This window comes from Micromesistius poutassou, assembly GCF_964030765.1.
Source record: "Micromesistius poutassou genome assembly, chromosome: 14".
Classification (NCBI taxonomy): Eukaryota; Metazoa; Chordata; class Actinopteri; order Gadiformes; family Gadidae; genus Micromesistius; species Micromesistius poutassou.
Window position 1 is genome coordinate 12,219,173 of NC_140284.1, and position 14,273 is coordinate 12,233,445.

At 42.7% G+C, this 14,273-nt stretch overlaps 1 protein-coding gene across 1 annotated transcript in view; it reads right to left on the reverse strand.

Annotated features, from left to right (window-relative positions):
• The window catches only part of itga4 (integrin alpha 4), a 40,894-nt gene extending 27,020 nt beyond the window's left edge, over positions 1-13,874 (reverse strand). The window contains exons 1-7 of the mRNA XM_084478152.1: positions 13,283-13,874; positions 10,368-10,489; positions 9,765-9,862; positions 7,050-7,182; positions 6,274-6,341; positions 5,465-5,597; positions 3,006-3,091 (exon numbers count right to left, since the gene is read on the reverse strand). Coding sequence (XP_084334278.1) covers positions 3,006-3,091; positions 5,465-5,597; positions 6,274-6,341; positions 7,050-7,182; positions 9,765-9,862; positions 10,368-10,489; positions 13,283-13,497 — 855 coding nt within the window. The 5' untranslated portion in view covers positions 13,498-13,874. The remainder of the gene's footprint in view (positions 1-3,005; positions 3,092-5,464; positions 5,598-6,273; positions 6,342-7,049; positions 7,183-9,764; positions 9,863-10,367; positions 10,490-13,282) is intronic.
• Between the last annotated feature and the right edge of the window lie 399 nt (positions 13,875-14,273).

The window sequence follows — 14,273 nt, forward strand, 5'->3', positions numbered from 1 at the left end:
AGGAAGTGACGTAGATCCTGCCCACACACTATTCGCTGGTAGATTGCAAAATGTTTTGCAAAATGTTTTGCAAAGCGTTTTGCAAAGCGTTTTGCGGATTGAAATGTCATTTGAAATTTGCAACACACAGAGCGTGGCAAAGTGCATTGCAATTACGGGGGCGCTATAGCTTTTCCATTTGAATAAAGGCGACTAAATGTTAATTCTATTTTTATTGTTATAACTTTTTAAAATTGAATTGAAGATTTCATTGTCACTTTGCATATTAAAATACACTTTGAATAACGTATTTTCAAATTACATTACTAAATTGCATAATGAATTGTCAATTGCATAATGCAATGACTTATTGAACTGCAAATTGCAAATTGCATTGCCATTTGAATTTTGCTACATACATGCTTCCATACTTTTTGCCTCGTATTAAAAAGTGCCCTCTGAGTGTTCTTCAACAATCGCGCCCGCAAAAGTGCTCGTCCGCGATCGAACGCCCCGTTAACAATAGCGCTCGTCCGCGATCCAACCCCCCCCCCCCCCCCCCCGTCAACAATCGCGCCCGCAATAGCGCTCGTCCGCTCGTAGCGCTCGTCACCTGCCCCTCAAAACTCCTGTGCACATCCCTGGGAAGAACGAACCGCGGTGTGGACCAAACCATTTTTTAAGAAGGGGCCAAGGGGATTATTGAAATTATTAAAATTAGAATATTGTATGATTTGTGGCTTTGTTTTAATTCGGATTCATTCATATGAATATATATTAGTTCAGTGTATGCATAATCATTTTGTCATAGAGGCTACTGGGGGCTGTGTGTGGGCCCTAGCGGGCTGTGGGCCCTTATAATTGTCATAACCTTTCCCCCCTATACGACGGCGCTGCATATAATACTACAATGCTACATATAATACTACAATACTACATAAGATCCCACATCCAATACTACATATGATACCACATATATTACTACAGTTAGTATAATACAAATAATAGTGAGTTAGATGTAGGGCTGTACGGTATGGACTAAAACTTATATCACGGTATGATTTGAGGCATAGACGGTACGGTATTATATCATGGTATGTAAATTTTATATCCTAATTTCGATATAAATGCTTCTGAAGGGGTAAAATACTGGTTAGGCAGCTATTTTTGTATAGAGGAAGTATTTTAAGAACTTTTATTGAGCAAAACTGCAATAGAAAAAAATGCTAAATCTTTTCTTTTTTTTAAAGTTACTTCCAGTGTGGATAGTATGGATTTCTTTCTCCACTTGGTCACGGACCTTGCCGTATAGTTTTGGCATCTCAATTTGGCTGAAGTGTGTGCGGGCAGGTAACGCGTACCTGGGATTGAGTGTTTTGATCATCTCTTTAAAGCCCTTTCTATCGACATTTTGAAAGGGAACCATGTCCTTACACAGGTAAACAGTGACAGCGTTTGTTATCTCGTTCCACCGCTGGTTTTTTTGTTGTAAGAACTGGCTTTGGAAAATGCCTGCGGAAGCGATGTCTGAGATGCAGAGACAGCTTCACGCTACCAGCGTCTGTCTCGTACGGTGAATGAGAGCTTGTAAAGGGACTATTGTGCAGGCTGCGCGCCTGCGTGCTTGCGCAATAGCATACTGCCTGAGAAGGCAGTATCGCTGTCAAATCAGTCCCTGGGAAAAGTAATGTTGCGCCAAATTGAAAAAGGAACTACGTTTCGTTACCATATTTTCAGTAGTTTCGCGTAACTTTACTTTTCACATAAGTAAATATAAGTTACCTGTATTTACGTTACTTATGGTCTCACGGTATGGTCAAAATCCATACCGTAGCGCAAATTCACACCAGTGTACTTTCTATACCGTTTATACCGTACACCCCTAGTTAGATGATCAGGGCTGGAAATTAAGTTCAATTCAAGACCACTCCTCCATCACTCAAGCACAGGAAGAGCCAGTGAAAAGCTTCATCCTAAAACTGCATTTTAACACACACACAGACCTCTACGTATACAGATACACAGACCTCTACGTACACAGATACACGGTCAGTCCATAAGCCCGGAGTCAGGCAGAGGCACAAGGAGAGAGCCTACTCCTTCTATAGTAACATCTGGAGCAGAATGCTATGATTCACACTATGTTACTCGCTAGGTTTCATTGTAGTTATAATATATATTCATCAAATACAATACAGACACATTAATATTCCCTCAAACACTGACTTAACATGAATACTTTGTTAAGGAATTGGAACAATTGAAAAGAAAACATTTGCCTCTGAACTACTAGTCCTGTGTATAGCTAAAAACAGAGTTAGAAACAGGGAAAGTAGTAGAAGTCTTAGTGTCCAGTTTCTCTGCAATGTGTGACTAGTAACATTCATTCAAATGTTGGTCTAGTAGCACTTATGCAAAACCTCATATAATACTACATACAATACCACATATAATACTACATACAATACGTAAGGGATAATGTATAGAACACCGGTCATTATCTGGAAAATAAGCCCAGACGTTCTATGCATTATCCCGCTATTACACGGCTACTTGCAAAAACGAAAAAATTTACTTCACACTGTTATTTGTTACCATTCGTAGTGTTGATCAGCAGAGAAATAGTCTGCCAAAGACGTTGATGTTGCTTAGCAACCAAATACGCTGGGGTTGATAAGTTATCGGGCTACATGCGGAGTGATACGAAAGATGTGAATCAGAAGCAAAAAAATCCACTTTCCTTGACAGCGGTCATTATATGCTTAGCAACGGTCAATTATCAAAAAATAATTGATCGCTGGAAGTTGGGAAGGCCCATGCCAGTGAACGGAGCATTGTACAGCGTTGAGAAGAGCCGTCTAATACTACATACAATACAACATATAATACTACATACAATAACACATATAATACTACATACAATAACACTTATAAAGCATACAAACATGCAGCCAGACAGACAGACAGAGGGTAGACAGACAGGAAGACAGATAGAACAACAGAGCGACAGGCAGACAGACACCTACCTTTCCAGTCTGGCTGTATTGTGGAGCCCCTCCCACCACCTCTGTGGAGGTAGGATGGAGGAAGTGTCCTGTACCCACAGAGTAACCTAGGTAACACAAAGGACATGGTCAACTGGGTAACACAAGGGAAATGGTCAACTGGGTAACACAAAGGAAATGGTAACCTAGGCAACGCACAGGACATGGTAACCTAGGCAACACACAGGACATGGTAACCTGTGTGTTGTAAAGGGGGCAAATCAACCTACTAAAATAAATAAGATTATATCTCATCTCCAGGTTCTGAAAGGAGATGTAGTATTCCTGCAGGAGACCCATTTACGTAGTGATGAGACTATGCGCATCAAAAGGAGTAGGTTCAGCCAATTATATCACTCAAAGTTTAGTGCAAGAGCCAGGGGTGCAGCCATTTTGATTCAAAATAATATTCCATTTGAAGCAGAAGATGTCATTGCTGACTCAACGGTTTGTTATTGTGTCAGGGACACTCTACCACATCAAAGTCATCCTAGATGATGAACAATTTATCTCAAGGCTTTTTACTTCTATCCCCAATTTTGAAACATACCACATTATCATGGGGGAGATTTCAACTTTGTACAAAACACTGATTTGGACAGATCTTCCAATAGACCTTATTCCCTTATGAAGTCTGCTATGTTACTAGCGTCTTTTACAAGGGAGCTAGGCATGTCTGATCCATGGAGGTGTAAATTTCCTGAAAAAAAATATTTTTCTTTCTTCTCACATGTCCACCACACCTATTCTCGAATAGATTTTTTTCTTGTAGATAACAGACTGCTTTCGAATGTACACTCCTGCGATTATCATAGCATTGTGATCTCAGATCATGCTCCTACGTCACTAGACATACACAACCGTTCTTTCAAACCATGGAGATTTAACTCAAATTTGCTTGCCAATTACCCTTTTGTAGACTCCTTAAGATCAAACATTCAACTATTTTTTGAAAAAAAAATTGAAATAAATTTTTTGAAATAAACATACCGTGATATAATAAAGATCAAACAGAGCTAACACAAAAGATTCTGGAAATTGATGATAGCTATGCAAATAACCCAGACCCTTCACTTTACAAAAAGCGTCTACAATATCAAACTGAGTTCAACCTTCTAACCTCAAATGAAGCAGTAATGCGATTGCTCAAGTCTAGACAAAGAATTTTTGAGTCAGGGGACAGAGCTGGTAAATTCCTTGCCCAGCAAGCCAGAGCTGCAGCAGCATCTAGGTTCATCCCAATGGAAAATGAAAAATGAAAAAAAGAAAAAAAATGTGAGCACTGTTTTCTGTTTTCTTGTGTCTTTACATTGTGAACATTTTTGTATGGCTGGTGCTCATATAAAAAAAATAATAATAAATCTACAGAGCTACATACAATGACACCTAGGTAACCCTTACAATACAAACTACAGCTGAATACAATGACACCTAGGTAACCCTTACAATACAAACTACAGCTGAATACAAAGACACCTAGGTAACCCTTACAATACAAACTACAGCTGAATACAATGACACTTAAGTAACTCTTACTGTATGTTCACACCAAAAGTGACAGGGCGAAACGACTCCATACAAAGTCAACGTAGAGACGTGTACCAGGTGACTTTTTGTCGGTAGAAAAACCTGCGGTAAGATTTGACATATGGCGCGGCATGAGCGCCCTGCTGTGGCAGTTGCGTGATGACAGCCAATCAACGTTCACTCCCTGAGTGAAGTAAAGTAACAGCCAATCACCGTTCAACCGGCCGGGCCAACCGTTCCCTGCACTCCGCAGTGAACCGCAGCATGGAGGAGAAAGTGATTGTTGCCGTTTGCGACTCCCGGAGCTCTATATATAATATTCTATAATCTATATAATATAATATATAATATCACAGCCAAAAGCTGTGTGCGCCTCCGGATGATATTATGAATAGACTGCGTCGACTTCTCCGACGTCTCTGATACTTCCACAACAACTCAACTTCCTCATACACGCATATTCGCCTGATAAAACTTGCACAAATCATATACAGCAACAGATTTGTGACTTGTCACGCGAGGCGTCACCGCAACCAGGCGTTTGGTGTGAAAGCACCGTAACGATACAAACTACAGCTGAAATCACAGTAACCTAGCTAACACAAAGTACAGCTGAACACACATTGACCTTGGTAACACAAACTACAGCTGACCACACATTGACCAAGGTAACGTACCGTGCCGTGTGTGTGGTTGACAAGACAGAGCTCTGGTGTCTGTATTCTGTAACACCTGCTCTACGGGCCTAAGATCTTTCCAATAAACTGGTGTATACTACAATCTGTGTGTTGGTGGTTGGAGGTCCAGTAAAGTTGACAAGGTTTACTGGGCACCCACACAATATGAACTACAACCTAATACCGTCACTAGTAGTTTACTAGCAGGTTTACTGGTTAGATACTAGTATGTGTTACCAAGGTAGCTCCCAAACTTCACGGATCCAGAATCATTGTCCAGGTAGGCAGACATGACTCTGCTGGAGGAGTTGTAGACCAGGACCGACCCAGTCCAGTAGGAGGAACCGGGAGCCCCGAAGATCATCAGGTCCTGGGGGGGAGAGAGAGAGCTAGGGTTAGTGGAGAGAGAGAGGAGGTTAGTGGAGAGAGAGGGTTAGTGGAGAGAGCGAGAGGGTTAGTGGAGAGAGAGAGGGTTAGTGGAGAGAGAGAGGGTTAGTGGAGAGAGAGAGAGAGAGGGTTAGTGGAGAGAGAGAGAGGAGGTTAGTGGAGAGAGAGAGGGTTAGTGGAGAGAGAGGGTTAGTGGAGAGAGAGAGAGGGTTAGTGGAGAGAGAGAGGGTTAGTGGAGAGAGAGAGGGTTAGTGGAGAGAGAGAGAGAGGGTTAGTGGAGAGAGAGAGAGAGGGTTAGTGGAGAGAGAGAGAGAGGGTTAGTGGAGAGAGAGAGAGCGAGAGAGAGAGAGAGCTAGGGTTAGTGGGGAGAGAGAGAGAGAGAGGGTTAGTGGAGAGAGAGAGAGAGAGAGCTAGGGTTAGTGGGGAGAGAGAGAGAGAGAGAGAGAGAGGGTTAGTGGAGAGAGAGAGGGTTAGTGGAGAGAGAGAGAGGGTTAGTGGAGAGAGAGAGAGAGGGTTAGTGGAGAGAGAGAGGGTTAGTGGAGAGAGAGAAAGGGTTAGTGGAGAGAGAGAGAGAGAGCTAGGGTTAGTGTACAGAGAGTTGGGAGGGAGAGGGACAGTGAGAAGAGAGGGTTAGGTTTAGGTCAGGACACTGGAGGTACCTGGGTGAGCGTGGTAGACATGCCGGCCTGGCAGGCCCCATAGTCCTCCCCAAACTTCCACTGGTAGTCTGAGACAGAGACACAGTTAACCCTGAGTCCCTCCACACAGAGGAACAGACGTCACAGCGTCGACACAGAGGAAAGAAAAGTGAAAAGCTTTTACATACACAACTGAAACACTCTCACACAAACAACTGAAAAATGATACGCTCACATACAGAATACTAAAAAGCTTGCATAAAAACGAGTGAAACCTATTACATGGACCACTGAAATGCTTTCACACATACTAGTAAAATGTTCTCATATACACAGCTGAAAAATGTCCTCTCACACACATATGAAACCATTCACATACTATACTGAAAACCTCACACATACACAAGTGAAAGCTTTTACATACACAACTTAAACACTTTCACTCAAACAACTGAAAAGCTCTCGTAACAACTAGTGGAACCTTTTACATAGACTACTGAAATGCTTTCACACGTACTAGTAAAATGTTCTCATATACACATCTGAAAAATTTGTTTCAGTTGAAACTTAAACTACAATGCATGCTCATCTGATCCGATGAACATACATTGTAGTTTAAGTTCCTGATCTTCACACTTCAGTACACTAGTACCCTCTCATGCAGCTGCTGTTGAACAGACATCAGTGATTTTTCAACCACCTTCCTGTTCAACTGAAACGTCTTCCTGTTCAACTGAAATGCCTTCCTTTTCAACTGACAGACAGAAAACAGAAAATTAATAGACGTGTGTATGTACCTCTATAGCAGGGTTTTATGGGCTGTGATTGCCTCAGATCGTTGCTATAGAGATAACAGATTCCGTTTGGTAATTTGTTGTTCTCCTCATCTCTTTGAGAATAGAAGACATTCTTCCACCTGTGAGCACAAGCCTAACACACACACACACACACACACACACACACACACACACAAATAATGAGTCTGTTAAAACCTTAAAAGTTATTTTTTGAAACCCTGATAAGGATTTGAAATACATTTATAGTTTTGTATTATTACATTATCTTCAACATTAGTATTGTCCCTCCCTAGTGTAAGTATAGCAACAGATAGTAACAGATATATGTATATATATATGTATATTTATAAAACGGGGGCCTAAATCAAGCGATCTGATTGGTTCCCAACCGTTGTATATTGAGCGTATACACACAGCTATGACGCCCGTTCAGTTTACAGAGTCCAGTATCACTCCGCGCCTAACTTGAACTGTTGTTTATTTATATATAAAAGCGATAGCATAGTTCACTGAAGCCTAAAAAAAGCCTGTAAAGCAATAGGCACACGGTCGCCGGCAATTTAGCCTTCTAAATTGCTAAATTGCCGGCGAACCAAGCTACCGTCTCTAGCCTTCTCTCTGAAGGACGCTAGTGTGTTGCATAGCAACCGCCGTACACTTTGCCGGCAGCCAGGAGGGACTACTTTTCTGTATTCGTTAAAAAAAAATGCTTTTCCGACTTTCTCGCTTTTTCAAAATTGAGGGTGTCTATCACTTTAATTTCGCCATATTTACGTAACCGTTTTATAAAAGCAATAGATCACTTCAGTCAGTGATATACGGTCATTATACCACAGTGAAGGGGGTCGCCGCCCCTCCGCTGCGCGTCGGGACGGACAACGCCCCTTAACTGTGGTATAATGAGCGTATACCACGGCCTGTCGTGATCTATTGCTTAAATATATACTGTATATATATATATGTATATATATATATATATATATATATATATATATATATATATATATATATATATGTGTGTGTGTGTTGCTGCTAGTGGGAGTGAAATGTATATAGTATACCAGTATCACTACCCCCTGGTACTACTAATACACCTAGTACACACTTATACATTATACATATACATACACACATACACATATACACTAGTACCTGCTGGTCATGTATGGTAGTATATGGTATACCAGCATCAGTAGTGATATATATAGTGTGTAGTATATAGTATTCCAGTATCAGTAGTGATATAGTATACTGTGTAGTAGGGCTGCTTGATTATGGAAAAAATCATAATCACGATTATTTTGGTCAATATTGAAATCTCGATTATTCAAACAATCATTTTTGAGTTTGAAAACATGATGCATTTATTCATAATTTCTCTCAAAAAAAAACTTTTTAAATGATAACTTTGAAATTTCCCCTTAAAAAAATACACAAAATACACAAAAAAGATATGAATCCAGCTGTTCTGCAATTTCTATTTAAAAAATTAAAAAATATATTTCAACTTGATTATATTAGTTTGGTGATCGTTTCACTCTGAAATCGAAATCGTGATCAAAGCCCTACTGTGTAGTATATAGTATACCAGTATCAGTAGTGATATAGTATACTGTGTAGTATATAGTGTACCAGTATCAGTAGTGATATAGTATACTTATTGCTCTATTGCTTTTATAAAACGGTTACGTAAGTATGGCGAAATGAAAGTCATAGACACCCTCAATTTTGAAAAAGCGAGAAAGTCGGAAAAGCATTTTTTTTAACGAATACAACGAATAAAAAAGTAGTCCCTCCCCTGGCTGCCTGCAAAGTGTACGGCGGTTGCTATGCAACACACTGTAGCGTCCTTCAGAGAGAAGGCTAGGCTAGAGACGGTAGCTTGGTTCGCCGGCAATTTAGCCTACTATCGAGTTCTATCATGTGCTCACCATGTGCCTATTGCTTTACAACATTTCCACCCTCTCCATCAATCAACATCTTTTTAGGCTTCAGTGAACTATGCTATTGCTTTTATATATAAATAAACAACAGTTCAAGTTAGGCGTGGAGTGATACTGAACTCTGTAAACTGAACGGGCGTCATAGCTGTGTGTATACGCTCAATATACAACAGTTGGGAACCAATCAGATCGCTTGATTTAAGCCACCCGTTTTATAATGTGTAGTATATAGTATACCAGTATCAGTAGTGATATACATAGAATGTAGTATATAGTATACCAGTATCAGTAGTGATATATTGTGTATTATAAAACAGGTGGCAAGTAGTGATATATATAGTATATATTATAAAACCAAGCAATCTATTAAATTAAGCGATCTGATTGGTTCCCAACTGTTCAGTATCACTCCGCGCCTAACTTGAACTGTTGTTTATTTATATATAAAAGCAATAGCATAGTTCACTGAAGCCTAAAAAGATGTTGATTGCTGGAGAGGGTGGAAATGTTGTAAAGCAATGTGAGTGAACACGGTGAGTGAACTCGATAGTAGGCTAAATTGCCGGCGAACCAAGCTACCGTCTCTAGCCTAGCCTTCTCTCTGAAGGATGCTACAGTGTGTTGCATAGCAACCACTGTACACTTTGTAGGCAGCCAGGAGGGACTACTTTTTTGTATTCATTAAAAAAAATGCTTTTCCGACTTTCTCGCTTTTTCAAAATTGAGGGTGTCTAATGACTTTCATTTCGCCATACTTATACATATAGTATACCAGTATACGCCCGTCTCCATGGTTCCTAGACAGACTGACTCCCAGCCACTGATGATCAGATTCAGCTTCACAGGTTTTTCCACAGCTGCTGCTCATGTCTACAAAACAACATGTATACAATATATATCAATACTATAGGTACATTTTATATATTCACAATACATATAATATATACATGTACATCAATAATATAGGTACATATACTATATATATGTTTATACATATATCATTAATATATGTACATTTAATATATACACAATACATATCTATATATTGGAGCTCCAGCAGCAGCTAACAACAGTTACTCTGTCTGCAGACATCATCAGGGTTTAAATAGCTTTTGATTGGACTAATCATTAGTGACACAGGACAATTTTATTATTGCATACAATCGCATTATTTATCCCATATAATCCTGTCCAATTGAATCACAGCTGTTTTAAATGCGCCTATCATAGACCTTGATTTGGACATTGTCCCGTTTTGTGTGTGTGTATTAGTGTGTTTTTGTGCGTGTATGTGTGTGTGCATGTCTGTGCGTGTGCTTGTGAGCGTGCGTGTGCGCGTGCGTGTGCGCGTGCGTGTGTGCATGTGTGTACGTACCGGAGGGGAGTGGCAGACATTCTGCTCTGGAGCCAGGTGTGACCCTGCATCTGTAGACGGCCCCCGGGGATCGAACCTGAGAGCTGGACGACCCGTTGGCTTCTGGGGCCCCCACCACTAACCTAACAGACACACATCAACACACATACACACATTAGGCGTTTTTACACTGCCAAGCCGGTTCGGTCACGCCCGGCTATTTCACCGTCTTATCTCAAGTTGCCTGTGTAAAACCAAGGGGGTAAAATCCCCTGTCTTCACGGAGCGGGCTTTCTTGGTTCACTGGAGAAGGCGGGGCTACTCACGGAGAGCAGGCCTCTTTAGAATAATTTGCATACTACAAATGTTTTTATTTTTTTATGATTCAAGAGACTCGCCTGCAAGAATGAGTATACATCTGAGTGTAGGCTACAAACGCGATTAAGTATTTACAAGTGCAAAAACGCCAACATCGCAACAAACGCCAGCCATCGCATTTACATCAGAATGAAACCAAACCGCCAATGTGTGTAGGGTCAGGGAGGGTAAATTAGGGTGCTGGCTCAAGCAGGCAATTTACCTCGGGCAGTGTAAACACGCGGACCGTGCTGCGAAAAAGGCGTGCATAAGACATAAGACAAGATATTATAATAAGATAAGATATTATAGATAAGATATAAGATATTTGGCAGTGTAAAAACGTCTATTAATACACGTAACACATACAATTAACACACACACACACACACACACACACACACAAACACACATTAATACACATGCACACATTCATACACATACACACACATTAATATGCATACCACATAAGGGATAATGTATAGAACGCCGGTCATTATTGGGAAAATAAGCCCCGACAGGGCGAACCGGACACCGACAAGAAGAAGGTGTCTTGTTAGATAATGACCGGCGACGTTCTATACATTATCCCGCTTATTACATGGCTACTTGCCAAAATGAAAAAATAACTTCACACGGAGTGTCTTTTTACAATTTATTTGTTACTAGCATTCGTAGTGTTGATCAGCAGAGAAATAGTCCGCCAAAGACGTTGACGTCGCTTAGCAACCAAATACGCTGGGGTTGATAAGTTACTGGACTACTTGCAGAGTGATACGAAAGACGTGAATCAGAGGCAAAAAAATCCACTTTCCTTGCTTCCATGCTCTGTTCACTTGCCTTCCCGACTTCCGGTTGTGAATTATTTTTTGATAATGACCTTTGCTAAGCATATAATGACTGCTGTCAAACCGCTGACCGCTTTCGTATCACTCCGCAAGTAATCCGGTAACTTGTCAACCCCAGCGTACTCGGTTGCTAAGCAACATCAACGTCTTTGGCGGACTATTTCTCTTCTGATCAACACTACGAATGCTGGTAACAAAGAAATAAATCATTTTTTCGTTTTGGAAAGTAGCCGTGTAATAAGCCGAATAATGTATAGAACGTCGCCGGTCATTATCTAAAATAAGCCCCTTCAGGGCGACGCAAGACACCTCCGCTTCATGCCGGTGTCCGGTTCGCCCTGTCGGGGCTTATTTCCAGATAATGACCAGTGTTCTATACATTATCCCGTACTTAACACATTAATACACATAAAAACATGAATACATGAACACACCAGTTGCGTGTCCAGTCTCATTGGACTGGGACCACTGGGGCGCTGACCTGTGCAGGGGGGCATGAATCACGCTCACACACAGGACCCAGCCTATAGTCAGTGACCCACTGAGGGCTTAATGAGGGCGATCAGAAACACAAGTGATAGAGAAAAGGTTCAGGACAGGAGGAGGACAGGAGGAGGACAGGAGGACAGGAGGACAGGAGGAGGACAGGAGGACAGGAGGAGGACAGGAGGAGGACAGGAGGAGGACAGGAGGACAGGAGGACAGGAGGAGGACAGGAGGAGGACAGGAGGAGGATGATCAGGGCTGTTCAGAGTGATGAACCACAGAGAGGTGGACCTCTCCGCTAAGATAAAGGGGTGACACCTCGGGTGGCCATTAGGACTCCAGGGGTGGCCCGCGCCAACCCAGACCACTCCCTGGACACGCCCCTGGTACACATGTTTAACCACACACACACACACACACACACACACACACACACACACATACACACACACACACACACACACACACACACACACACACACACACACACACAGGGAAGGCTGTGAGAAGTGAATTAAGATGCAGAACACATCCAGAGACAGGGCCAGCTGTGTGTTTACTACACACAGGAGAGAGGGAGAGCGAGTCGGTTCCCTCTTAAACGACCCCCTTATCTTATCTTATCTTCAGCTCAAATTCAAACAGTTTCGGTGATCCCCGTGCAGGCTACGACACATGCTCACCCTGTGGCCCGTTGGTCTCAGCGGTCCGGATGAGTAGGAGCATCGTGGTGAGTCGTGTTGTATATGAACACGACTCACCACGTTTGTCTGACAACACAACTCACGTTGTGTTGTCTGAAATGCTGAGCCCTCCCTCAGACGTGGACCTCCTCCTCCACGCTGCCGGAGCTCTGAGACCGTTTATAAATTATCTTGTGAGGGGATTTTCATATTGTCCACAATACTCATCCAGAGCAGTGTGCTCTCTGCTGGAGCCATCAAGGCCTGAGTCCACATGACTATGACCTGTTCCTCCAGACCTCATTCATTCCCTCTTGTACCAAAACAAACAGTGAATTAAAACCGCACTAGGCTGAGCTTTCTCGCACCGGACCACTTCCTGTGGAGAGGTCTTTCTCACGGGCCACACATCATCCCAGTGTCGTCGTCGTCGTCGTCGCCCCCCCCCCCCCCCCCAGCAGAGCACCCCGACCAAATCCTAAATCAAACTGCAATTAACTTAAACTTGCCCACTTGACTAGGGCCCTCCCAGTCTAATATGCCACTGGTGGTTCTCTCTTACCAGGTGTGGTGCAGGTGGCGGTGGAGCAGCACCGAGTACCCGAACCGGGAGCCGCTCGGACCCGAGACCCCGATGGCGTGCTGCGTGTCCAGGTTATATCCCTCCGCCGCGCGTTGAAGCACGCAGAGCAGCAGGAGCAGGCACCGGGAGAACGCAAGGACCGGGGACCGGGAGAGCGCGAGGACCGGGTTGGCCTGGTTACCGTATCGCGCCATCACCACACCAGCTATCACACACACACACACACACACACACACACACACACACACACACACACACACACACACACACACACACACACACACACGTATTCAGCTTTAGCAGGCCTTCCTAGAGAATGGGTAGAAGCCGTCTGAAGCCGTCAGTCAGGAGTTGAGTCCCGCTGAAGCGCGCTCAGTCACCCCTCCTGCTGCCTCCCGCGTGCGTCCCCGTGCGTCCGCGTGCAATCTGCTGTGATGGACCCACGAGCTCGCGGCTCGATGTTACTCCACAAAATGTTGATGAACTAAATGTTACCTAAAGGATAATTTAGTAAGTTAACTCAACTGGAATGTTATTGAGATAAACAGCCTACCAACAGTCATAAGTGACCCGGGACCCGCCCCGGACTTCCCCCCGCCACCCCCAGAGCCGTATATAGAGATATCTCTATACGGCTCTGGCCACCCCCCCCCCCCTAATCCTATGACAATAAATGAAACAATAGATATTATCCACAACTCCAACATTACATTACATAGACAGGAAACATGTCTCTCACACACACACACACACAGGAAATCTGACGATTACATCTAGTGGTGGAGATTCACGTAGGAGAGAGGAGAGAGAGAAGTGAGGAGTGAGGAGAGGAGAAGAGAGAGGAGAGGAGTGGTAGAGAAAGGACCGGGGTAGACCTTGACTTTAACCATTTTTTTATTGTTACAATTATCTTACAACAAAACTTATTTCAACACACCAACAACACAATTTACATTACAGTAATCAAGCA